Below are 26,430 nucleotides of genomic sequence, written 5' to 3'. Positions count from 1 at the left end.
CGTTTTGGCTTGTGAAATTTCTAGGCTTTGCCAACGCTTTCAGAGTCTTAGCAGGATGAAGGCTAAGAAGAAGCTGCGCAATATCAATTTTTATTGTCCAAGCTCGCTATTCTGTTCTGTACTAATTCTCACAATATCAAATCCTTATCTCAGTCTAATCCAGCTGTCCGAGTTAGATAGTCAAAGAAGTAATCTCAGAGCCTCCAGCACGATCCATCTCGGGGGTGGGAGGGGGCAAGTTCTCCGACTTGGTGCAAATCCAGCAACTAGCATACATGTTGACACGGTCAATACAGGCTCCATCGAGACGAGCACCATGTCGCTTGGGTGAGAAACCATGAGCCTCAAACTCTTTGATGTACCATGGGGTCAAGGCCGAAGAACGGAGCAGAACACGACCACCCATAGCCAAAGCTCGGTTGAGCTTAGTGATCTGGGCAGCGGCGGCTCGAGATCCGGTGTCGAACCAGTCCATGCTATCCATGACGACGGCAACAGTCAGAGTACCAGGGGTGATGCGTGCAATAACCTCCTCGAGCTCATCAGTGTGAATCCGAAGACCATCAAGAGCATTAGGGCGAGAGAGCTTGGCGTGGGCCTTGGGGCTGAGATAATCAGGGTGGCACTTGGGAGAGAACTTGCCATCCATGCAAACATAGTAGTAAGGGTTATCAGCAGCTATGTGAGTCTCCTCAGCGACAGGGTCAAGAGTGTTGACCATGTAATGCCAAATAGCATGAGAGCGAGTGTTCTTGGCGGCAGGCTTGGGGCCCTTCACAAGGTCCGACTCGGCGTGATCAGCCTCAATCATGGCCAGCTGGTTCTTAGGAACACCAAGAGCAGCCCAGAGGAAGCTCTCCTGAGAGACAACCAAGTTACAGACAAGCTTAGAGAGAAGAGCGGGGCGGATCTTTCGTCGCCAGATCTCTCGCTGCTCATTCAGAGTCTTCGCCTCAAGGAGCTGCTTCACAGCCTTCTGCAGACCAAAGATTCGTGCAATCCAACGGAAGACACGGATAGCGTGGCGAGAACCTCCGGTATCGTATAAGCCGTAACCACTGCTATTCTGGAAGACATGGACGTTCTTGAGCCAGTATTGGAATGCGCGACCAGAAAGGTGAGGAGACAGTTTGGTGATGAGCAACTCACGGAAGTGAGGGTGCTTCCCATCTCCAAAAATCTTCCAGAAATCCTCATACGGGAGGGCAGTGTAAGAAGCAGCCTTGAGTTCAAGCAAGTGGTTCTGGGTGGGGTTCAAGTCGACAGCATGAACACGGGCAGGGCTTTGAAGGAGATACGAGAGAATGTTGTCACCAGCAGAAGTAATGGCCAGGACCTTGTCGTCAGCACCAAGCTTCAAGAGACGCTCATCAACACGAGTATCCTCCCAGGTGAAGGCGTAGATGTACTCGTCCTTGAACTGAGTGTGCTTGGGGAGTTGCTCATCATAGTAGATGCGCCAATGGTGATTCTGGTAGAAGAACGAGGGGAGAGGGAGGTTGGAAGACAGATTCTGAACTGCAGTGAGGAACGCCTTAGATCGAATCTCAGGAGCAGACCTTTCAACGGCTCGAGTCAGGGCATCTCCGTGGTTGGCGGGGTACAGATAAGGGGACTCTGTGACCAGGGCGTCAATGCGTTCAACAATCTCGTGGGGAAGACTAGACGACGAGAAAGGCTTCTTGTGGCATCCGAGCCAGATGTAGTAGGGGATAGCTCCCAGGCCCTTGTTGCGAGTGTTGACGTTGAGAACAGTACCAAACTTGTACTCGAGGTAGTCTCGGCGACTGGGCTCAAGACCAACCCGGTCAAGATCGAACCAAGAGCGCCAAAAGCTTCGGGACAAGAAGTTGACGTGACGGTCGACAAGACCACCAGTGTAGTTTCGGAAGGCAAAATCAACCTGGTTCTGGACATAGAAGTCAATCACTCCCACGATGCCCTGGGGCGAGAGAAGAGAAATCACAGAGTCAATGACTGAGTAGTAGTCGGGCTATCACCGGATATCAGCGTGTGACCTCAATACGATGCACCGTCACTTACAATCATGGACAAACTGTAAGACATGGTGATCAAGTCCGCTCCACCAAAGTCGGGGCGAGGCTTGTCAAAATAGCTCAGAGCAGGGGAACGAGGAGGAATTGGCTTTGAAGGCATCCCAGATTCATAATCCTCAAGACGGAACTTGCGAGCGTCCTCACAGACAACCTTGACATTCTTCCAGCCAAGGCGTTCAAATCGCTTTCGTGCCACTTCGCAGAGAGAAGGGGAGAAGTCGACGAGGTATACGCTCGAGAAGAAGGTAGGGACATCGACGAATGCACCCATGGCCTCGATGTTGAAGCCAGTGCCACCGCCAATCTGTATAACATATCAGTCATTTGTTGCAACAACATGGCTGTCATAGCAGCTCACATCAACCCAGATTCGCTTATTCTTGTTGCCATTCTTAGGCGCATCATCCGTCAGCTTTGCCTGGATCTGCGCGGCAACAAGGGCCAGCATGTCCTCACGTCCACGGAGTAGGACCTTTCGGGTAGCATCATAAGCCCCGGCTTGCTTCTTGTAGAAGCTCTCAAGGGCATCTTGTTGATTGCCCTTTTTACCGCCCTGGTGGGGTTTGATGAAGGAGGAGTAGAAAAAAAGGAAAAAGGATTTGATCAAGCCTGGGCTTTCGTCCTGGCTCTTGCTGGAGAAAATTGAGGTGAGGCAGAGCGTGCTGAGAGCAGTAGCAACGATGCCGGCCAGAAGAGACTGAGCGTTAGCCAAGGACAACATGTTACCACCCTAGCATGTCGATTAGAAGGCATTAGAGTTGGGGACGCGATGCAGACTTACATGAGAAGCCATGATACTCTCTCATTGTATGGTGAGAGAATGAGTGCTGAAAGAAGGGAGCTATTGAAGCAGTGTTGAAAGCTGTTCACACGATCAAGTTGAAGACGGATGAAAAATCGAGCAACAAGGACACGGCGAGCCAAGGATATATAGGTCGAGGCACGCGAGTTGGCAATCAAGGAGACCTGGCTCGAAACCAATTCGGGTACACTGTCTCGGTACAACGGTCATTGTACATAGTCGGCAGCTCAGACGCCTCGCACACGATGTGCTCAACGCGAATCTACTTGCTCATGTGTATGGAGGTCCCTGTTGATCTACTCAACCCCACCGGATAGCCATGATAACCCCGCCGCCAGGGCTCACTCTAGGCATGAGCTATAAGATGGGTGATGGAGGTGGGAGCCAATAGCTGAAGCACATGTTCAGAGTTGATAGAGCTTCAAGGGTCTTGCAAGGCTGCTGCGGCGGCAAACATGTGCCATCCTTCGTTCGCTATGAGTAGTTGCTCTTGCTCGTGGCGTGTGAGTGGGGTATATAGTTAGCAAGCGGTTTCAACTGAGCATAGTTGACGATCATGGGCCTGACGAGCCGAGGACAACGAGGCTTCTCGAGCGTGGGCTGTGGTGATGACAGAGGTTGAATCTCACAATGAACAAGGCATTGTTTTATTGACTCTTCACTCGAAGAGCAAACATCTTTAACAGGTGAAAGAAACAAAAGTACTGTATGTACATGGTAAACTGTTACTTGCAAAGAGTAGACATGCTTGGTGTTTTCGTATTAGTCGGGTCGTTCCAAAAGAGAATCGCAACGACCAATCAGACGATGGTAGCCAACCACATGTGGCCATCGACACTGACGTACGGATAAATGAGAGAACCCAAGCACTTGGAATGAGATTCAAGAGATTTTGTGTTGCAATCAAGAAAAGCCAATTGAACTGTGCGGGAGTTCTCAGCTGCAATGGCCACGTCGCGGGATCTAAGTAAGAACAAGAATCAATCGTTCTGGCCAGTAATGACAATAATTATCATGCTCTGGTTCGAACTAATTTCTCATATATGCTTTCAAGAGGAATCAATTTTTCATAGGCGAAGCTGATGCTACCAGCATTGGTGTTTGTTGACAGTAACAGGAGCACCGTTAACTTAGGTTGTTTTCTAAGTACCAAGTTTTGAGCGAAGTTGAGGGCCTTCTTCCGGTTTGTTGCGAGTAAGAAGAGCTATCGAAGAACGTGCAACTCATTTGCACCTATAGAAAGCTTGCACAGCGAGTCATTGCTCGATTTATGCATGATTTACCCGTATCGAATCCAGGACGAACAACGCGATTTTGGCCGTTAGAACAAATTGCTGCAAGAATGCAGTTGACTTGGTTTCAAAGCCCCCGAAATACATGGTGCCTTTGAGGTCCGAGTCTTGGTAGGTAAAGTTAGTATTTACTTATGTGTGTCTTCAAGAGTCGTCACCATGTTAGTGTTAATGAGCCGTCGCGTCGTTGGGTGATCTCAGTATGTGTTCTACATCGATAATTGAAAACTACCTACCTAGGGTCAGGAGTAGAGTCGTTAGCAACAGTGACTTGTAGATACCAGAAGACTTCACGATTGAGGATGGCATTTAATTACTTGCTTCTGATAGCTCTTGAAAGGAACGGAATTAAACATATTCCGTGTTTACTCTTCAAGTGCAAGGGTCCTTCCTCATCGGCATCGGGCTGTTTCCCCTCAGCTGAGAACATCAAGGGGCAGGTACGTACCGACGCCCAACCTGTACCGTGACGCACTTTAATAGGATCGCGTGCTTTGGAGCCGTGTCGTTACAGTTCTGTTGTTGTTCCCTTGTCGCAATAATCATCAAAATCTTCCACTCAACTTTCGATCTTATCTGATAAATCACGCGCAACTAAACTCCCAATCAAGCGCATACTGTCCACGCTCATTTATACTCTCAAACACCCGCGGTCATGCCTCCAGGGGCGAGTCAGAAGGGGACGGGCAAGAAGAACTCGGCCATGCCAAAGCAGAGCCGCAACACCACGCCTGCTCCAGTCGCGACAGCTAGTCTACCACCACAGGAGTTTTACGATCCTGACTATCTTAACACGAGAGTCATTCTTTTTCGCAATCTTACCTACGATGATATCGTCGACCAATCCGCCTCAAATGCGACCATTCCAGATTCCAAGAGCCTCGATGGCATGATTGAACGACTCAAAAGCTTATCCAATATCATGGAAAAGCGCTCGACGTTTTACGATCGCGGGATGAGGCACTTGGCAGATGAGCGCAAGAAGCGGCCATCCGAAGATTATAGCAATCGCGACGGTGAACAAGAAGGAAAACGACCCAAACATAAAAGAAAGAAGCCCGATTCACTTGCGCCGCAGGAAGGCAATGTCGGTATGTATTTTCATGATATATGTGTTTAGCCTGAGGCAGCCGTCTGGCTATAGAGGTTGTCAGTTGCTGGCACTGGCAATTAATTACCTAAACATTGGGTTCCGAACTAACTTCCTAATAGAACGTTCGTCACCAATGCGAGACTCGAAAAACCGTAAACACGACCGCGATCCAAGTTCGCCCTTGTCGCCTACACATGCTGGCTCGCCATCGGCCATGGATGTTGACAAGAAGGCCAAGACCGAAGAGAAAGAAGGAGACGAAGAAGAGTCAAGCTCTGAAGACGAGGGTGCGCCTCCTCGTCGCGAACAGCCCCAAGCTATGACATTCGGCGAAGATCCTTCCACCTTTCCCGACCCCACCATTTACGAAATTCGAGCGACCTATCCTGGAATGCCCGATGAAGAGCGCAAAGAGATCTACTCAGTTGCAACATATCCGCCATCAGATCTTGCCGACCTTATTGCTGGCGATCCTCCCGACAAGGATTTTAGCAATGCAAAGCCCAACAGTCAGATCAACTTCTCTACGTTCTCGACGTACGTGGAGCCGTTCTTCAGACCATTTTCCGAAGAGGATCTAGCTTTTCTACGAGAACGGGGGGACCGTGTGACACCATTTGTAATGCCGAAGCGTGGCAAGAGACACTATACAGAGATATGGGCTGAGGAGGACGGCGCAATGTCGATCGATACACCACAACAAGGGCGAGATAAACTCCCTCCGAACCAGCCACGAGGAAGCATAGACAATATGGACGACGATGTCGGAGAGACAGACAAGCTTTCAGTAGGCCCCTGGTTGACCCGTTTGATGCAAACTCTTCGGCCTGAGGCCCGCGTGCAATCCGCAGACGACAAGCCTACGACAAACGGAACCACTAATGGAGACATCACCATGAATGGTGACGCAGACGTCGAAGACAAGCCTGTATCCTCTGATGACAAACCGAATCAGCAGCCCGCAGCTTTTATGCCCGAATCGTCAACGGAGGCCTGGAAGAAAGCTTCGCATCCAAAATTAGAATACTCACAGGTTGATGAACGCATCAAGCAGGAACTGCGACATATTGGGTTTCTGCCTCTCGATGGATTCGAAGCAGAGTACGACGGCCATTTTGACGACGAGGTCGCAGCAAGATTAAGACTCTTGCAAAACCGCCTCAAGGAGCAGATGCTGATCAACGGTGCGCGCAAGGCTCGTCTCACGGACCTGGTACGAGAGCGTATGGCGTACCAGGAATATCAGACCATCCTCGAGGATCTCGACGGCCAAGTACAAGCTGCGTACCTGAAGCGCACACGCACGATGGGCAAGAGCAAGAAGACAAAGCGTCCCGGAGGTGCAGGTGGCGGCAGTCACTTTGTGGGCGGCGCTGCGGGTACCGCTCGCCCGGGCATTGGCGATCTTACGAAGACGCTGATGGAGCGCCGAAAGCGATGGATTGATACAATAGGATCAGTATTTGATGACGAGAGCCTACGCAAGGTTCCGAGAATTACAGATCCGGAGAGTTCGATTTTCAAGCCGGCAGATATGAGCGAACTGATGAACAAAGAAAAGGAGCAATGGGATGAGGAAGTGGAGGAGGATTAGAAATTCTATCTGGCCGAGTCCCCCTAGGTCTGGTCCCTAGGTATGATTCTTCTACTGTCATGGTAGACCTGATTCGTGCAGAAGGCGTTGGATGGTAAATGATTGGAGTTCAGGCAATGAGTTAATGTTACCTAGAATCGGGATACCACAAGTCGTTATTTACTCTCTGAATAGTTAAGATGAAGAAGAGAAACCGGAGCGACATGAAGAGATTGCAGACGCATTGAGCATTCAACTCAATTGACTCCGAAGCTACAAGCCAATGATACTTTTTGTGCTGAAGCGTTATCGACTATGTATAAAGGTTTACACAATCAACAAGTCGAGAGCCAATAATCAACTGAGAAGAGTTGAATTGAATGATGTAAAAGCCATGCCAACAACGGGCGCAACTGAGTGACCAATCGATCGGCCTCTACTTATCAGTGAAGCCAACCCCAGGAAGCCCGTTATCTCAAGTTACAGTGGGGGAGGCACCGTAACTGTAGCTAGGCTGCTAGAGAGCCCAGCCCGTCCCGTTGTAGGTAAAAATATCAGGCTACTCTTGATGCGGCTATTCCGTGCCGAGATAGCTACCTTACCTGACTGACTATACACTTTTGGCCCCTCCTCACACTCTCACTCTTTGGATTCTTTAATCTCTTGATAAGTAACCAGAAAAAAGAGTCTATCTTCGCAAACATGCATCTGGTACCCAAAGAGGTGCGTCTTTATCCGCCAAGGCTAATAGACCCAGTCTGCGGAGTCATGCCGTTGGTTGGAGACACTGCTTTTGCAGGGTTGTTGCAGGCAGTACAATGAGAATAGCACATGAAAGAGCTCTAACATACTTTGTAGATCGACAAACTAGTCATCTCGCAGTTGGGATTGCTTGCTCAGAGACGATTGGCGAGAGGAGTCAAGCTGAACCATTCTGAAGCTGTGGTGAGTATGAATGATATCGACTCCATATGAGAAATATGCGTCAAATTAGGGACTTGCCTTACTTTAACTAACACTATGAATTCAGGCCCTCATCGCCAATAACCTGCATGAGCTCATCAGAGATGGAAATCACACTGTCTCTGACCTGATGGCCCTAGGCGCCACGATGCTAGGTCGTCGTCACGTCTTGCCCTCAGTCTGCACGACTCTTCATGAGATTCAGGTCGAAGGTACCTTTCCATCAGGAACATACCTCGTCACAGTCCATAATCCCATCAGCTCAGACGATGGAGATTTGAGGAGAGCTCTATACGGAAGCTTTCTCCCTGTGCCAGACAACAGTGTCTTTCCTATGGCGGCGACTGAAGAGTATCAACTCGATAAGCAGCCTGGTGCTGTTGTTCCTGTCAAGACCAAGAAAATTACCCTCAATGAGGGAAGAAAGAGAATTCGCCTTCAGGTAACGAGTACAGGTGATAGGCCTATTCAAGTTGGATCTCATTATCATTTCATCGAGACCAACCCGCAGCTTGAGTTCGACCGTATTCGTGCTTATGGCTATCGACTTGATATTCCCGCTGGAACGTCAGTACGATTCGAGCCCGGAGATACCAAGACTGTTACCCTCGTTGAGATCGGAGGCAACCGTGTTATCCGCGGTGGTAACAATCTTGCGTCTGGAGTTGTTGACCTCTCACGCGCCGACGAAATCGTCGCTCGATTACAAGAAGCTGGATATGCCCACAAGCCAGACCCTGCCGGCGACATGGCTCATATTGATGTTTTTCAGATGGATCATGCGTCATATGCGACTATGTTTGGCCCTACCACTGGAGACCTCGTTCGACTCGGCAGCACAGATCTCTGGATCAAGGTTGAGCGCGACGAAACTGTCTACGGTGATGAGTGTAAATTCGGTGGTGGTAAGACACTGCGTGAGGGAATGGGCCAAGCAACTGGACGACATGATGCCGAAACCCTCGATCTTGTGGTGACTAATGCTCTCATCGTGGACTGGACGGGTATCTATAAGGCAGATATCGGAGTCAAAGAGGGCATGATCGTTGGCATCGGCAAAGCAGGCAACCCAGACGTTATGGACGGCGTAACAGAGGGCATGGTCGTCGGAAGCTGCACGGATGTCGTAGCAGGTGAAGGAAAGATTGTGACCGCGGGCGCTATCGACACGCATATTCACTTCATCTGCCCTCAGCAAGTACCCGAAGCTCTTGCATCTGGTGTAACCACCATGCTTGGCGGTGGTACCGGCCCAAGGTTTGTCCAATGTGCATTGATCGTGTTATCTTCGAGGCTGACAGTGGTTACAGTGCTGGAACGAACGCAACTACTTGTACGCCTGGTGCTCATTACATGCGTCAAATGTTGCAGGCGTGCGATCAGCTTCCTATCAATATTGGTATTACTGGCAAAGGTAATGATAGTTCTCCTGAGGGTCTGCGCGATCAGGTCAATGCTGGTGCTTGTGGCCTCAAGCTTCATGAGGACTGGGGTTGCACTCCTGCTGCTATTGACGCTTGTCTCAGTGTCTGTGATGAATTCGATATTCAATGTCTTATTCACACTGACACGCTTAACGAGTCTGGCTTTGTCGAATCTACGATCGCTGCTTTCAAGAACCGCACAATTCATACTTATCACACAGAGGGTGCAGGAGGTGGCCATGCTCCGGATATCATCTCCGTGGTAGAGCATCAAAATGTTCTGCCATCATCGACCAACCCTACAAGACCATTCACACGCAATACTCTCGATGAGCATCTCGATATGCTTATGGTCTGTCATCACTTGTCCAAGAATATCCCAGAGGATGTAGCCTTCGCGGAGAGCCGTATTCGTGCTGAAACCATTGCTGCTGAGGATGTATTACACGACAAAGGCGCTATTAGCATGATGAGCTCTGACTCGCAGGCTATGGGCCGTTGCGGAGAGGTCGTTTTAAGAACATGGAATACTGCGCATAAAAATAAAGTGCAGAGGGGTTGGTTGCCGGAGGATGAGGGCACAGGGGCTGATAATGCGCGTGTAAAACGCTATGTCAGCAAGTATACTATTAACCCAGCTATTGCTCAGGGCTTTGGACATGTCATTGGAAGCATTGAGGTTGGAAAGTTTGCTGATCTTGTTCTTTGGGATCCTGCGTGGTTTGGCACCAAGCCCAGTCATGTCCTCAAGGGCGGGCATATCGCATATGCTCAGATGGTATGTTACTCTCTTCCAGCTCTGAAATCTGCAACTTGATGAGGTACTAACTATGTATCAGGGTGATCCCAACGCTTCCATACCAACAGTTCAGCCCATCATTGCTCGTCCGATGTTCTCGCCACACTGCGCCTCTACGAGCATTCTCTTCGTCTCCTCAGCGTCCATCGAGACAGGAGCTATCGCTTCATATGGTCTACGCAGTCGCATTGAGGCAGTAAAGGGTTGCAGAAATATAGGCAAGAGTGATATGCGCCACAACGATCTACGGCCCAAGATGCGTGTTGATCCAGAGAGTTATACGGTTGAGGCTGATGGTGAGGTTTGTGTGGCAGCGCCTGCAGAAACCCTACCACTTACACAACAATTCTACGTATACTAAGGCAGCAACATGGTAGCTATTGGATAGTTGCTAAGCTATAGGGTTGCATATCATAGGCTGAATTTGGATACTGGCTAGCTATATATACCATCACACATTATGCCCAAGGATGATACCATGAAACATAGCCCTGTCATATATGTTCATATAGGTGCTATTATCGCCGCCCTCCACGGCACAAACTGATCCGTGTGTGACACTTTCAATTGATGATACATTGGTCATTCACCCTCACACACGAGAGACGCTGATCACACAGGAGAGCATTTGAGGCCCCTTTATGGGTAACAAGGCAAATTTTATACAAGGGGCCAAGTTTCTTGATTTTAGAAGTTTCAAAACCGCTAGATGATTAAGCGTTCAGGCTATCTGGTGGTGTATGCAAATAAATTGTATTTGATGGTATCCTGAAATTAAGAAGAAGCTATTCAAAACGATCGCGAGCTTAGAAGTGTTCCTTCCAGAATCGGAACTCCACATCAGGAACTGTGGCTGCTTTACAAGCCGTCTTGATATCACGAGCTATAGACATAGTTAGCCTTGTCTCAAGGTGGATGGATGTTGGGGGTTATGACATACCGGCTGATGATGGACCACAGAAGTAAACACCAACTGTCGTCCTGATATGAGACTCTAGACCGTTCAGGTATGTTCGGTCCAAGATACCGTTTCGCATGGTAGTAAACAGACGAGGGAAATCAGGGCGACCAAAGTTTGTTCGTGATTGTAGTTCTGTGAGGGGATCCATCTGAGCGCCGACACTGTTGAGTACGATGTTTTGAGCAGTGTCGATATCCAGCTTCTGTGTGAGATAGGTGTGAATCTTGAGGAACTCGACGCCCGAGCTTCCAGGCATGCGTGCCGCTTCGTTAGATTGCTCTTCTAGAGATGACAGGAGAGTCTGGAACCACTCAAATGAACCAGTATCCTTGCACACCCAGATAAACTCGACACGTCGAAGTCGGCGGGGAGGGTTGGGCGAGTTGCGGAGATGCCAGATGTTCTTGAGGATAGAGGCCCAAGGAGTGACACCAATACCGGTACCGATAAGCACAGCGATTTCGTTCTCAAATACATCTTCGGCAGGGGCACCGTAAGGGCCGTCGATTCGGAGGGCTGGCATCTGATCACCGTTCTGAAGGGCAACCTCGTACATACCCATAGGGTCAACATCGTCGTAGAGCTTAGCCTGGGCAGCACCAGCACCGAGCGCATCACCCAACTCTCGGGTGAAGTCACCAACTTGGCGAACGTGGACAGACACATAAGGGTCAAAGGGGCACGAAGTGATGGTAAAAGGGTGCCACTGGTACTTGGAGAGCCCGGGTACCTGGAGGAAGAGCCACTGACCAGCCTTGTACTTGAAGGAAGGCTTGTTGAACTGGATCTCAACCACATCATAAGGATGGCGAACAACTCGGGTGATCTTGGTCTCACGTCGAGCACGAACCTCACGCCACAGACGCTCAAGAAGGTAGAAACCACCGGTCCAGAGCTCCCATCGCCATCCAAGATAACCAATACAGTGCTCCCAGAACTCGTCACCCGCGAATGGTGAGATGGCCTCAGGTGTGTCGCGCACGAAACATCCAACGGTATGGGTGTAAAGACCGAGGAAGAACGGGATGAAGAGATGGTGGGTATACCAGAACGTCTCGAATGACTGCTGGCGGATGCGAGCGTGAGCGGTCGTATACATCAGCAACATGCAGAGAAGCATGACATGACCAGTGATTCCACCAGGCTGAGCATAGTGAATCTGAAGAGCCAAGACAGGTCGAATCTGAGTCAACTCGACGTTATAGAAGTTGACGTAGTGGGCGCCTGTGTGAAGGCAGGTGAAGAGAAGGATGGAATAGGCGAGTTGGCGATGCATCCAGAGATTCTCGTCGAGTGGAATGAATCGAATCTTGGGTCGAGCCCAACGCATGATGGTTCGGCATACAGGGAGCAGGATAAGCATACAATCGACGCTAAGAACTAGACCAGCACCTCGTGAGATCCATACTGAGAATTTGAGTGTGTTGAGACCTGCCAGTCTGGCATCTGCGGCTTGCTTCCACCTATATCATATCAGTCAGTTATGAACCATGAGTTTGTTTGTGCATGATGAGTCTTTCAAACTTACCAACCATAGGCAAAAATACCCCAGTGAAAAGTCCAGAAAAGAAAGTGGAAGAAGAGTTTACTGGCGGTAAACTGCTTCTTTATTAATTCGAGGAATCCGATATGTGAACCCATCGTTGCGGTATGTGTCGAGTGTTAATTAAGAAAGAAAAGTCAAGGTCGGCCGGCGACAGGACTATAGAGGATTTACGCTCGATAGAGAGAGTGAGATATCGAGTAAATTATCCAAAAACCCTTAAAAATAGTAAAACAGAATAAGAGACTGATCCAGCAGCGAGATGAAGCGAAAGTCGTGGCTGAGAAGCCCGGGGAGGGGTTTAGGGAATGTTGGCGAGGACGCTGAGTAACAAACAATAGCGACCCGAGAAAAGAGAGATGAAGAAAGGTTCGGATGAGATCGCAGGAAGGACCAGGTTCATAAAGTGAAATTTTTTTTCGTTGCAAAAGTCGACAGGCTTGGCCAAGAATATCAAGGCTATAGTAGGAACCGTGATCCGAAATCTGATGCGCTGGGGATCTGTTTAAACGGGTACAAGGAGGTATCGAGTTGCCAGATCGGGTACGGAAGATGTGGATGCCGAGATGCTACGAATTTGCCAGCGGAAGTTGAAACGTTACAGAGGAGAATCGCAGCGGGTTTCGTGGTTGGGATGAGACAATTGGCGTCGGGGGGCACTCTCTAGGCTCCTTTGGTTGGAGATGTGTAGTGTTTCGCGGGGGGGTGCCAAGGCTGAGACCGGGGCTGTTTCTTATTGTTACTGCGACGGTCGATATAGCGTCTGAATAAGGAGGTTAAGCGTCGCAGAAGAGGTTCAAGATATTCAAGATTCAACGAATGCAGGAAAACAGGGGACTTGATGCTTTTACTCCAGATCTGTTACCTCCACCACAGATTGTCAGTCTAGTGGTTAAACAACTCACTACCACCATCATCATCATCATGGGGACAATATTGATCCCCCGGCGCCTATTAGAGGCCTGGGCATTCTGTTCTATAGCGTCTGACTGGCCGATTAAATTAGGAACACTGCACCTAATGCCACCAACGGCCCCCGGGACCAGTCACCGACACGAGGACCCTGAAGAGGCGCCTGGGGTTCGAGTCTCTGGGCGCTTAAAATCTCGAGATGCAGCCAACGACAGGCTCTTGCCAACCACTTGTAATGCACTGTGACGGCGCTAGTTTGGGACTAATTGATCTAAGTGCGCATTCTTAATTCTTTGCCCTTGTCTCGCACGATTGTTTCTGATCCTCTACTCACTATGACGCCCGAGTTTTCGGGAATCAGCAGGTTTAGTGTAGTGATCGCGGCTCACGCAAGGTGACACTATACAACCAACAGAGTTTCCAACTAACCAACATTCGATTAACGAATGCACGGCTAGATCTCGTCACGGTTCAGCTGTATCAATCCCCCAGGAAATCGAACGACTGTCATCTGATGTCCTCTGCTCGTCCACAATGCACTTCTCAGGTTCATCGGATGAGTTTCGAAATAAAAGGCCAAGATTTCTGCTATTGTCGCAGATTGCTTAGCGGGTGTAGTGCAGCACATTAAGCAGACCGCTCATCACTTTCACATCGCACAAGAGCTTGGTTGTCACTCTAACCGCCATCACAAAAATCACTTGCTATAGCCTCTCGAAGAACGAGAGATCGTTTTCATCGTGCGACAGTCCTGTTGAGCAATTGCCTTGTTGGTGTTAGTAGCGCCGATTAGATGTATCGAAGCAGAAACACTCACGATTTAGACTACTGTCATCTTCAAACATCAGATCCATTGCATAGGGGTTAATAATCACAACTGCCCGATTTGTCCACTTCCAAAACACCAAACTCCGATATAGTGCGACATGGCTGGCTGCCTTTGTCATCCCCTCAGGGTAAGGAAAAACAGCGGAATGGCTTACACCAAAACTCCCACCAAAGCCCGTCCGCTGCTGTATCCATGCCGGAGAAGTGGGGCCGATGCCACGAGAGAACCAAGAATAAATACATGCCGCCAGCAACCAACCACCAACCTTCTATAATCCGGTGATAAGGCCAAACTACCTGTGCCCGAATGACAGCCACAGGAACATGCTTAGTGGCGCCAGAGCTGAATCGTCAGTATGAACTCATCACTGCAACCGACGGAGCATCATGCCCTTTTCATGTCTTGTGTGGTGCAGCCGCACACCAAAGCCTGCTTTTAAGGCATGATGAAACTTATAGAATTGACCAACACGGCTCAAGATAAACATCGAGTGCTATATCGGTAGCCCTATTTCCATTCAATGACAAGATTCTGGCCTCTGGCGATCTCGATACCCCACCAATTACCAGGGCAAGCTTGGTTCAAGCTCCCCGCAAGCTGACGTGTTGGTGTAATGCCAAGAGACCAATAGTACGATGCCTGTTTCTTTGCGAATGTGAAAGCGAGCCGCAGAAGGACAGATTGATTAGAGACACAGGCCAAACGAGGCAGAATCAGCGGCTGGTGAATGCATGTATTCGGGCATAAACAGGACACACGACAGAATCGACAGCAAACGCACTAACTTCAGCTAACGCCTCTTAGGCTGTGGCACAGTTCCTCTCTCTAAGCGTCAACATCGTCAAGCCCAAGTTAAGGCCAAGCTAAGATTTTCACTACCAAGCATTGACTCGCCAAGCTTCAAAGTAACCACAAATACTTGCTTGAATGAGCGAGCGATCGTGGATCTATTCATTTTCCAATTCTTATGTCTACCTACGTACAAATGGTTCCGCCAAGAAGGAAAGCTCGGCAAATCGTCCATTCCCGTTAAGGTAGCTTATGACGTAGTAACTCACCACCTTCCATCGCACCTTCCTTTGGCTTGACAGCAACCTTTGAACTACCTTACCTGCCTGCCTTAATTCTTGTCATTCTTCTCCTTGTTCCATAATTTTCTTGGTCTTTTCAACTTGTCCGTGAAACTTATCAACTAAGCTTTTTCTCCCGCATGTCCAAGACTCTGAACAATTCCTAGTTCCTTGCCAATTGTATATCACCAATCTGTCACTGCCTCAAAAGACTGCCCACGACCCGCCATGTCTGGAAGAGACGACGCGGAGGAGCACCGTCGCTATACAGCTCCATATAGCGCCAGGCATCCTATTCCAACCATCTCCAAATATCGAGAAGAGAGAGCTGCACGTCAAGATGCCGCAGTGGGAAAATCTGACTCGTCAGAGACTACGGGCTCAAATGATTGTCAATTTCAGCAAAAGTCTAGAGAGGACGATGGGCCACACATAGAATCAGTCGAGGATGACAAGGATGATAGTAGTAAAAAGGACGAAAATGAAGAGGCAGGCAATGGGGAAGAAATGATAGACACCTCACAAGTTGGTCCCCAATCATCAGATCCAAAACAACGGAGAAAAGAAATCAAGAAGAGCAAGAGAGAAAGAGCCGAGCGAGAAGTTACGGACCCCGTCACTCATCTTCCTGTCACTATACACGATTTCACGGACGAAGCTCTCAAAGAGATAGACACTAATGAGCCCCCCTTTGGCACAACACAACGCACAGCGACAGGGTCAGAAAACAAGAACAAAACAGACGAGCAGCTTCGCGATGAACATCGAGATATTCAACAGAGTCACGATGCCATGGGTGATTTATTTCCACCGCCCGATTTCGATGCTCTGCGCCTTGAGCTTTCATCCATCAGCAAGCGCGGTGTCACATTCGGGCTTGCGGGCGTGGCTATTATTGTGGCCGGCGCATTTGCTATCGAAAGGCTCGTCCGAGAGGGTATTCTCCAGGAAGGCAAAACTAAATCCTCATTATTCGTTGGCGCTTCACTCTGGTTAATCCTGACCGCAGTCACTGCGGGAGCTATATGGTTTCTTGTGGTATCAGTTCGAGAATGGATGTCCAAAAAAGTCAACAATATTTTTGAAGATGAGGTCTGGGATGCTCATCGACGAGGTGTTGTAAAGGCATCTAAGAAGAACGATACTGAGACTACGGTCTGGCTCAACTCTCTAATCGGTTCTGTTTGGCCTCTCATCAACCCCGATCTATTTGCCAGTCTTGCAGACACCCTGGAGGATGTTATGCAAGCTTCGCTTCCCAGGTTGATTCGAATGGTCAGTGTGGAGGATATCGGCCAGGGAAGTGAGTCTCTGCGGATTCTTGGAATAAGATGGCTGCCTACTGGAGCCGCAGCTCGGGCAGTCGATGGAGAAGGACAGCTCATGACTAAGAAACAAAGTGAGAATGACACTGAGGAGAAGGACGGCGAGAATAGTGATAGCAGTGCCACGATTCAGGACGGAATGGAGGCCGAGGAGGGAGACTTTATCAACCTTGAGGTTGCATTTGCCTACCGCACTCAATCTTCATCCAAGTCTCTCAAGGAGAGAACCAAAGATATGCATCTATACCTTGCATTTTACCTGCCTGGAAACCTCAAGATACCTGTCTGGGTCGATCTCCAAGGTATGATTGGTACCATGCGCATGCGCCTTCAGCTTACCCCTGATCCTCCCTTCTTCTCTCTCTGCACGCTCACCTTCCTTGGACAGCCAAGGGTTAACCTGAGCTGCGTGCCTTTGAGTAAACATGCTATCAACATTATGGACGTGCCATTCATCAGCAACTTTGTTCAGTCCGCCGTTGATGCCGCAATGGCTGAATACGTTGCCCCAAAAAGCCTTACCCTGGACTTGAAGGACATGCTTGCTGGTGATGATTTCAAGAAGGATACCAACGCTGTTGGCGTTCTGGTCGTCAACATTAAGCGCGGCTACGACTTCAAGATGGGTGATTCAGGCATTCCACTTATCAAAGAAGGAAGCTCAGACGGGTACGTCTCGGTTGGCTGGGCCAAATTTGGTAAAGTGATGTGGACGACACGAGTACTGGAGAATGAGATGGAGCCTGTTTGGGATGAAACTTGTTTTGTTCTCGTGACACCACAGGAGCTCAATATCGACGAGCGGCTTCGCGTTCAGCTGTGGGACTCCGATAGGTTGACGGCGGACGACGACCTCGGGCGAATTGAAATTCCCATCAAGGAGTTGATGAGGGACGATAAGTCTAATGGGAAGATGTCACATCGAGAAGATGGCTTCAGGGCCCTGAAATCCGGTGATGGTATGCCCGGAAAGCTGGAGTGGAGCGTTGGATACTTCTCCAAGACCAGAATCCAGCAGTGTCAGTTTGAGAAGCAGACTCATGACCCTGAAATCCGTACTATGGATCAGCTTAAGGAGAAGGTCAGACAGTCAAGTGAGCGTAAGCTTCGCGAGACTATGTTCAAAGAAGGCAAGAAGGAGCGAGACGCCAGCGAGCTCGAGCAACAGACTGCTCAGGAGCTCAAGGCTGAGCAGGATGCCATGATCATTTCTGCACCCCCGCCCGACGGCTACCCTAGTGGTCTATTCAGCATCCAAGTGCATAACATCACTGGTCTTGAGCTGGAGCGACTCAACAAGCGCAAGGCCGAAAACGACGCTGAGGCGACCGACGAAGAGGACTCGGGTGATGGTCTGCCAAGTGCATACTGCACTATCATCCTTAATCACCGAAAGGTATTTAAGACGAGAACAAAACCTCAAAACTCGAAACCGTTTTATAACGCTGGCTGCGAGAGATTCATCCGCGACTGGCGTGAAGCAGAAGTTTTTGTCACGGTCCGTGATGCTCGACTGAAGGAGGATGACCCCTTACTTGGCATCATCCACCTGCCTCTCGGGGAAATATTCCGTGAACGTTCACAAGTCATGGGGTTCTGGCCCCTGTCAGGAGGCATTGGCTATGGAAGAGTGCGTATCTCAATGGTGTTCCGAAGTGTTCAACTTCAAGCACCACGAAATCTCCTGGGATGGCAGTATGGCACAATCGAGGTTCAGCCCACTGTCACCGTGGTAGACTGTCCCAAGGAACTTCGGTCATCGAAGCTCAAGTTCCGGACCAGTATCAGCAGTGCAAAGATGTATACTGAGGATGGTGACGATCAAGGAACCGTGACTTGGAAATCGAAACGAGGTAGATCACTTGCACTGGCGGTTGCAAAGAGATACAGCAGTTGCATGTCAATCGCTTTCCGGGAGAAGGGATTCTTTGGAGATGGTACGGCTGCATTTGCTGTCCTTTGGCTTAAAGATATTGCCGACGAAGAAGAAACGGAGTTGGAACTACCCATTTGGAAAGGCGATTTCCAGCGTGCTACAGCTTGCTGTTTAGAGGAGTGCGGCGAACGCTTGGGCACTATTAAACTCAAGCTCACATTCTGGTCCGGCTTGGTAAGCACTCTACTAGCATATATGAAAGTATCCAGCAGGCTATATCAGTTGCTAACGTCTTTTCAGGGAAGTGCCCATTCTCGATGGGCGAGTCGAGATGAACATCTTCAAAATGTTGTTGAAGTGATCGAAACCGCTCGGGATAATCTTGAAGTCGGCCACCAGGAGAGAGAAGCTGGTATTGTCGAGTCTGATGATTCTGGTGATGAGGGCTCCGGCCAGCGTGTCCGCCGGGCAGGCTCTATAGGCAGCAACTCGGACTCCAGTTCCAGCTCCTCAGATACAGAAGACCAAGACGGTCAGGTTTCTAGTGTCCCGGATGGAAGCGCAGATCACAAACAGGGTCCTATAGACCAGCTTAGGGACTATCGCCGTCGAGACAAACGCCTGCATCGCCAACACAGGGGTCTCATGCAATGGAAGGTAAGCTCCTGATACCCTTCTATAAGTCGCGCGTGGCTTTCATTTGTTTCTATTTTCTACCCTCCCGCTTTTGGAGGGGGCGTGCCATAAGACTGAAACTAACAGATGGGCCTAGATCCCGCGAACGGCCAAGTGGATCAAGAATAAGATGTATCGAGTTGGGGACAAAGCCTCCGGTGTCTTTGAGCACTCGTCTAAGCAGCCGGGAATCGAGACCGAGGTCTAGGTCAAGCCACGATCTTAGAGCGAGATGCCCAAGGATCGTATCACGTATCAGGCATCAATCAATTGTATGCGTTGTCAATTTCGTGCATGAATTTTAAGGCTCTCACGATAACCATTGAAGAGTAATTTCTTTGGCATTATTAAAAGTTTGAACATAACAAGCGAGGAGCAATTGTATGGGCCACTTGGACTAAATATGTATCTTAGTCCAGCTTCAAATCATTGAAATAGTTAATATTAAAGGGTCAAAAAAGGTATCATCGATCCATCCCATCATTCATCCATGTTCCTGCTGTTTCGTACATAACAAAAAAACTTAACCCTTTCAACTATTTATCTTCCCAATCCATAATCCATAGATGCGTATTTTTTGCCAAAGCATGTACAGGCAATCAGAAAGGTCCTCCCGTTTTTCTTTTTGCCAGAATGCTGGAACCCGTCCGTCTATAGATGATAAAAAGACAAAACACGCAACAATAAGAGCACAAAATTCAGGGCATAATTGGCCTGAGTTTGTTCTCCGCTGATTCTTCTGCTCGCTAAATGTGAGCGGTATCCCGTTTCAACGCCATTTCCACCGTGTGTAATGCAATCAATGCATACATGCTTTTGTTGCCAATGCTGTAGCCGAAAGAAGAGTGTAAAAATGATCCGCGCTTATCGGACAAGTGGTTCTGTATGTGATTGTGGGTATTGTTTCCCGTTGTGGGCGAGGCTAGATCGGCGATCAAGCAACATGTTTCAATAGTTTCGGTCGCGATGAACCGATTGGTTGTTGGTTCCGGAGCCCGGCCGATGGTTTCATTGGTTTATCGACGTGTCGTCGACTGATTCTCGCTCTTCAACTTGTTGACATTCTCCTCGGTCAACGAATCTCCGGTCTGTAATTCGTGGTATGAGTTCCTCCGGTAGCTTGACGACCCCCCTGCAGCGTCTATGAGTTTGGTTTCTTGCAGCCTATTAGACCATTCAGTCTCTCCTTCTGGTCGTCGGACCTGCACTGCCAACCCGGTAGAATCAAAGGGTGACGGCTCATTTTGGTATCCATTGGTGGTTAAAGGCCGAGGTGTGATGGGGCTGCCATTGATGTCCTCAGATGTCTGCGGTATGTCATTGTCGTCGATGCCAATGTTCGGGATATCAGCATTGTCGCAGTGCTCGCTCATCTCTGAGCAATCTGAAGCAGTAGGGTCTGGTGTCGCCGATGTCCGGCGTCGAGCGTGACACCATCGCAAAAGCATCTTCTCCAAGATAACACCCCGGACTGGCTTGGCAAGATAATCATCCATCCCAGCTTTGGTGCATTTTTCACGATCGCCCTGGATAGCCGATGCCGTCATGGCCACAATCGGCACATCTTCAACCAAAGGCTTGTAAGGCATGTGATGTCTTAGAAGATGAGTGCACTTGTAGCCATCAATGATGGGCATCTGTACATCCATGAGAATGATATCTGGCTTCTGTTTGATACCTTTGTGAACACCAGCAAGATATTCCAGTGCTTCCTTGCCGTTCCAAGCAGCCGTCACTTGGAAACCGAGTTTGCCAATGGTTTTCGTAGCAATCTTCTGGTTGATAGGACTTGGGCTGGTTAGCTTGATAGTGTCTTTCGGAATCATCTTGATACTTACTTATCTTCCACCACCAAAACGTGTATCTTAGCTCTTTCTGATGCTGGAAGTTCTTGGTCTGGGCTTGATGTTGATGATATGCCAAACCGGGTCCGACGTGATCCCGTATTGTTGGCCTGTGTTCCGTCGAAGGGCGGAGGGGTGCCAACAATCTGATCGTATTCCGAACTGTTGCAAGACAAGCTAAGTTCAGACTGCAGCCGGTCAGGGATGGCACCAGCATTAGCGAGGCCAGCCTCAGCCGGGCCGCTTGGTTTATTGAAAGGAATCCAGAAGGTTGCTCGAGTTCCAACGCCGACATTCGATTCGAGTGAGATACGGCCGTGCATCAGGTCAAGTAAGTTCTTGCAGATTGTCAAACCCAGTCCAGTACCACCAAATCGTCGGGCAGTTGAGGCATCGCCTTGGCTAAATGGCTGGAAAAGCTTCTTGCGAACATCGTCCTGAATTCCAATGCCCGAATCTTCAACCGTAAATCGCACCTCGATAGACTCCGAGGTCTCTTTCTCTGCCGTGACTGAAAATCTGACGTATCCTTGATTCGTGAATTTAATGCTGTTGGTAAGAAGATTGGTCAGGATCTGTCGCACACGTCCAGGGTCGCCAATGACCACCAAATCGTTTTCGATGCCATCTCCAATATCTGATTGAAAGTCAAGGTTCTTTCGTTCAACAGCAAACTGAAGCATTCTCCCCACTTCCTTGACGATATGGGATAAGGAAAATTGTACCTCTTCGATATCCAACCGCCCAGACTCGACCTTCGAGAAGTCTAGAATGTCATTGATAACGGTTAACAGAGATGTTGCCGAGCTCTGAATGTTTTCAACGTATTCTTGTTGCTCTGCATCCAATTGCATTCCGCTAAGTAATTCGGCCATCCCTAACACACCAGTGATGGGCGTTCGGATTTCGTGAGACATATTGGCGAGAAATTGACTCTTTAGTCTATTGGCCTCCTTGGCAGCTGCTTCATTGGCCATCGCCCTTCGCTTTTCTTTGGACTGTTTCTCCAGGGCTTCCTCGCGGACTTTCAGTTCGGTAACGTCCATGATCACGCCAATGACCCCTTCGATATACGTGTCGCTCGTGGCATCTCCTTCTTGTGGCCTTTTGCCAAACATGGGAAGGAAACGAGTTCGGTACCAACGGTCGTCTACTTGATGTTAGCAAAGCTTGTCGAAATCCAGTTTGGTGCCTATCTTTACCGATGCCGTGTTCCTTGAGGTCTTCGGTAGCTTTTCCATCGAGCAGCAGCTCTATGGGTTCAAGGAATTCAGGACGTTCTCCGTCTGCTAGTTGCGCTGTCAAGCGATTGAATACAGTATACATATTCTCTCCAATGAACCACCTCGTTCCATCATGGTTCTCTTCGTGAGTGTTGTTCCAGATCAATGCGCCTTCGAGCATTGTGACCCTTCGATTGGGGTCAACGGTGAAAATGGTAACGTGAGAGTGGGCAATGACGCTAAGGAGTTGTTGTCGTGTCCGTTTCGCGCTCATTTTGGTTTGGATACTTTCGTGGACATCGGTACAGGTTCCTGTGAAACGGATGGTCAGTCCTAAAATTGCAATTTAGTCGATCAAAACACTTACCAAACCACTTCTCGACTTTCCCGGTCTCTTTGTTACGCTGAGGCAGTGCCCGGCCGAGATACCAACGCCAGTTACCATCTTTACTTTGACACCGGTATTCCGTCACGTAACTATCGCCTGTATCAAGTGAGTGTTGCCATCTCCGGTGTGCTTCAGGAAGATCATCGGGGTGGAAAGCGTTTACCCATGACTTGCCGAGGCTATTCTCTGGAGTGAGCCCGGTGTAAGTGTAAAATCGAGTGTTCCAGAAGTCGACCATGCCATCAGGCATTGCCGTCCATACCAGTTGAGGCATTGTGTCGCAAATTAGCTTGAAACGCTCTTCATCCCGCTCTTTTATTTGTGTGATCTCTTCTGTCATGACAGTAACATCCCGTCCAGTAACTACACCAGCGAGAAACTCGCCAGTAGAATCGTCCCGAATAGCCTCACCAAGGACATCGTAAATCCGCTTATTTCTGTTTTCATCATACATGCCAACACGGAATCCGCTAAAGGGCTTCTCTGTCTTGAGCAGCTTGCAAATAGGCATATCCTCGACCGCAAAGCGCTCCGAGAAGTCCTCAGTGTAAATGTGCCAATACCGCAGGAGATCAAAGCCATTAAGAGATGTATCGAGCGGGGCTTCTTTCTCAAAGAGTTTCCGAGCAGCCGTGTTGGGAAAAGTAACACTGCCATCTTTCCACATTGCTAAAATGGGCATTTGGGTATTGTTGAGCAGTGCGTCTTTCATCAACAGCATCTTCTGCAGAAGAGAAGGCGTACTTGAATGGGTTGCGAAAGAAGGGGGGCCCATCGGTGGGAAAGGGCTAGATGACATGGTGACAATTCCTGGGCTGTGAAATGATGGTGAATTCGAATCTCGACTTGACGCAACCGACGACGGGTTTGAGTGAGCAATGGATTTGCGCTCGGCTGCCTCGAGGATACTCGGTCTCGCAATGGGTCGTTTCGTGCTGTGAAGAGTGGATGACGGGGATTCCGTGCTGGTAAAAGTGAGTGTGAAGAACGTCTGACGATCTTCAAGTTCCCATATTGTAATAATCATCTTAGCATATACTTGACAATCCGATTCTTTAGGATTATAGCGGCCATCAAACGCTGCCTTGTTGCCATTTTTGCGGGTGATTACAACTTCCACGATGGAGTCCTGTGTTTTACGCGCAGGTGGGCTTGGTGCCCTCTCGGGGAAAGGCATTGTGCTTGCGGTTGGCGTCTCATCACCGGCGGACTGTGATGGTCGTCGTGGATCCCTTGCTGCGAATCGAACGCCCATTTCATCCACCTGAGAATCGAGGAAAGCCTCCCACGTTGCCCACACAGGCTGTCCATCCTGGAGGATATCAACACCAACTTGAGACAAGGTCTGGCCGCGAAGGCTTTCGATAGTCGGCAGAGTATCCTCTTCATCCGAATCTTCCGTAATGAGTCCTAGCATTCTGCCCATTGCTTCGTTGGCCAGGACGACTGTCTTAAGATTATTAAGAACGAGAGTTGGTACCGGCAAGTACTGCATGGCAGAGAATGCAAGCTGGGCAGGAGATATACTAGGCATGGCTAGGCGAAAAGGGCTTTGCGAAGGTGAGCGCGAAGCATCTCCCAGATCCCTGAGGAAACGTCCCCCGGCAAATGGTCGTGGGGTGGCATCATGGCCCTTGATATCATTCACCAAGTCGAAAGTGGCTCTCTGTCGCGCATTGTCAAGTGAGGTCGGAACAGGAGCTTGGATCTGATTTTGATGTGATTCAGAGCAAGCCAAGGGAAAGCCGGTGTCGTGCACAGCTGCTGCGGGCCTAATAGCTCGAGTTTGGCTGCTCTCACGAGTTTGTTCGGGATCGGGAGGGCTCATATCGGTGCTGCGTTATAAGTCATGGAGATTGAACGCCGTTCCGTGCGAGTTGGGTATTAAACGATGGGCAAATGATGAGGAGCCGAACGACAAAATCACAAGGGAGAGTAAATATTCAGAGTTGCCAGTTGTGAATGCACTGGTCGTGGGCGAAGGAAGCGATGGCCGGGGCGTCAGCGGTCTCGACCTCGAGACAAGGTCCAAAAGAAAGTCAGTGGAGTTGATCTACTTCGAATCGACAAGTGACCGGCGACAGGGAATTGGCATGGCGCTGAGAGGGAAAAGTGCCGTAAAGGTCAGGCAATCCGTGGCTCAGGTCTAACTTGTCTTGGGACGGCGTCGACGGAGGCGGGATTAGACTTTGAAGGGCGTGTTAAGACGGTTTACTGGTTTGGGCCAGGAACGGCGGGAGGGAGGTTATTGTTTGGTGAGTTACGAGAAGTTGATATCTCTGTAAACAAAACAAGTATGATATACCACGCTTTGGTTTGCCTGAATAGGGAAGCCAGTGGACGAACGAGACAACTCAGCTGAAATGGAAATGTGAACCGTAAAGCTGGAATAGAGATGACAGCTTTAGCAGGATGAGCTGGAAGCCCAGGCTTGAGGTGGAGAAGACCGGGCTTCTACAACAAAAGTCAAGGTTGAATCAGATGTTGATGCAGGAGAAGATACAGGCAATGGAAGAGAAAATAAAACATTCAAGGTTTTTCTTGTGCAACAGCGTTGAAAGGAATAGGTATTGATTTTCACTCCAAGCCGCGAAGGAAAGCAGTCGTCCGACACCCAAGGACAGGAAGGACCCTGAATTGACACACCTCCCGTCACCTTCCTCCTGGTGCCGGGGTACATGATAGGATAGGCAAGAGCTGGTACCACCACCAACACAATGAGCGAGCGACCGAGCGACGGACAAGCGGGCGGGGTCTCACAGCCTTCAGCAGTGGAGGGTTCTTACTGGGGTCTAACGCCCTGTTGGTAGTCGCTTAGGTCCCCTCTCAGCGCCTCGCAGAGGGTCTGGGCGGGCAAGGCGTGGGGATCCTCTCCACTGAGAGGTGCTGTAGAGTGGGGCGGTTGAAGCCGTCTGCTCACCTAAGAGAGCGCCGCGACGTTGTCCAGGGTCGGGATCGCCTCCACAGCCGGGCCCACTTCACCCTCCCTTGTTCTTGAAATGCCGATCGAGCATGAGAATGGCATGGCATGCATGGCTCCAGTCGCAAGCCCTGATTTCTGCGGTGAATAGTTCTTCAACGAAAGACCTTGTCTCGAAATGGGCGCAGACTCGATCGCTGAAGATTCCCTCGAGAACCTCGAAAAGCACAATAACATGCGACCGGACGCCGCAATCTCAGAAATCGAATATCGCGTCTAAGAGAGCCCAGAATCGTAAACTAGCTCCTTTTAGCTCTGGTGTGTCAGTATGTATAGAGCTGCTCATGCTCACCAACATGGGAGACCCCAGCTAGTCTGTTACAACTCGAGGTTAAGGAAGCACAGTACTGGACAGTACAACAAGTATCCGTACATACAAGTCCAATTGAAGACAAAGACCAACAACCCAGCCTTATGCAGAGACGAGGCCGAATCAGACAAGATAACCTTACCGAAGCCGATCGCGGTCACGGTCGCACAAAGCTCGATACTATGCGAGCACGTTTCTTTCATTGATCAACAAGCCTCAAACATATGCCCGATGACTAATTCAGGAAGGAGAATTAAGGCGGCCTAATCTACAGTAAGAACAAGGGCCATCCCGTGGGAATGGATAGCCTCAATCCCCGTAACCACAGACAGCCCAGGGCTGCCAGGACAGGACAGAAACAGAAACAGACCACAGTTGAGTTGAAGGCCACGGAAGTCTATTGATCCGTGTCATCTGACCGACTTTAGGGCTGCGGAACCACGAGAGTTGCCTCTCCACATCGGCTTCCTCCTCTGGAAATCCTGACCTCA

The 26,430-nt window shown here is 49.5% G+C and overlaps 6 protein-coding genes across 6 annotated transcripts; 3 read left to right on the top strand and 3 right to left on the bottom strand.

The window, feature by feature from the left end:
• Positions 1 to 172: 172 nt before the first annotated feature.
• J7337_001521 (uncharacterized protein) lies at positions 173 to 2,850 on the bottom strand (the record flags this gene model as incomplete). The annotated part of the gene is made up of 4 exons (XM_044819261.1): positions 173 to 1,993; positions 2,044 to 2,361; positions 2,416 to 2,787; positions 2,839 to 2,850. The coding sequence occupies 4 exons, from the start codon at positions 2,848 to 2,850 to the stop codon at positions 173 to 175; spliced, it is 2,523 nt and encodes an 840-aa protein (XP_044686963.1).
• Positions 2,851 to 4,806: 1,956 nt separating this feature from the next.
• Positions 4,807 to 6,838, top strand: J7337_001520 (uncharacterized protein; the record flags this gene model as incomplete). The annotated part of the gene is made up of 2 exons (XM_044819260.1): positions 4,807 to 5,242; positions 5,364 to 6,838. The coding sequence occupies 2 exons, from the start codon at positions 4,807 to 4,809 to the stop codon at positions 6,836 to 6,838; spliced, it is 1,911 nt and encodes a 636-aa protein (XP_044686962.1).
• A 681-nt stretch (positions 6,839 to 7,519) lies between these two features.
• URE1 (Urease) lies at positions 7,520 to 10,364 on the top strand (the record flags this gene model as incomplete). Its single annotated transcript, XM_044819259.1, has 5 exons — positions 7,520 to 7,540; positions 7,676 to 7,762; positions 7,848 to 9,037; positions 9,091 to 9,982; positions 10,044 to 10,364. 5 exons carry the CDS (start codon positions 7,520 to 7,522, stop codon positions 10,362 to 10,364), a joined length of 2,511 nt encoding a protein of 836 aa, XP_044686961.1.
• Positions 10,365 to 10,809: 445 nt separating this feature from the next.
• J7337_001518 (uncharacterized protein) lies at positions 10,810 to 12,605 on the bottom strand (the record flags this gene model as incomplete). Its single annotated transcript, XM_044819258.1, has 3 exons — positions 10,810 to 10,886; positions 10,944 to 12,427; positions 12,493 to 12,605. 3 exons carry the CDS (start codon positions 12,603 to 12,605, stop codon positions 10,810 to 10,812), a joined length of 1,674 nt encoding a protein of 557 aa, XP_044686960.1.
• A 2,941-nt stretch (positions 12,606 to 15,546) lies between these two features.
• Positions 15,547 to 19,402, top strand: J7337_001517 (uncharacterized protein; the record flags this gene model as incomplete). The annotated part of the gene is made up of 3 exons (XM_044819257.1): positions 15,547 to 18,753; positions 18,820 to 19,176; positions 19,292 to 19,402. The coding sequence occupies 3 exons, from the start codon at positions 15,547 to 15,549 to the stop codon at positions 19,400 to 19,402; spliced, it is 3,675 nt and encodes a 1,224-aa protein (XP_044686959.1).
• Positions 19,403 to 20,210: 808 nt separating this feature from the next.
• Positions 20,211 to 24,477, bottom strand: J7337_001516 (uncharacterized protein; the record flags this gene model as incomplete). Its single annotated transcript, XM_044819256.1, has 4 exons — positions 20,211 to 20,982; positions 21,033 to 22,188; positions 22,241 to 22,573; positions 22,629 to 24,477. 4 exons carry the CDS (start codon positions 24,475 to 24,477, stop codon positions 20,211 to 20,213), a joined length of 4,110 nt encoding a protein of 1,369 aa, XP_044686958.1.
• Between the last annotated feature and the right edge of the window lie 1,953 nt (positions 24,478 to 26,430).

This window comes from Fusarium musae, chromosome 1 (genome assembly GCF_019915245.1).
Source record: "Fusarium musae strain F31 chromosome 1, whole genome shotgun sequence".
In the NCBI taxonomy this organism is placed as follows: domain Eukaryota; kingdom Fungi; phylum Ascomycota; class Sordariomycetes; order Hypocreales; family Nectriaceae; genus Fusarium; species Fusarium musae.
Note: the sequence above shows the minus strand (reverse complement) of the source record. Positions and strands in the feature narration are given on the sequence as shown.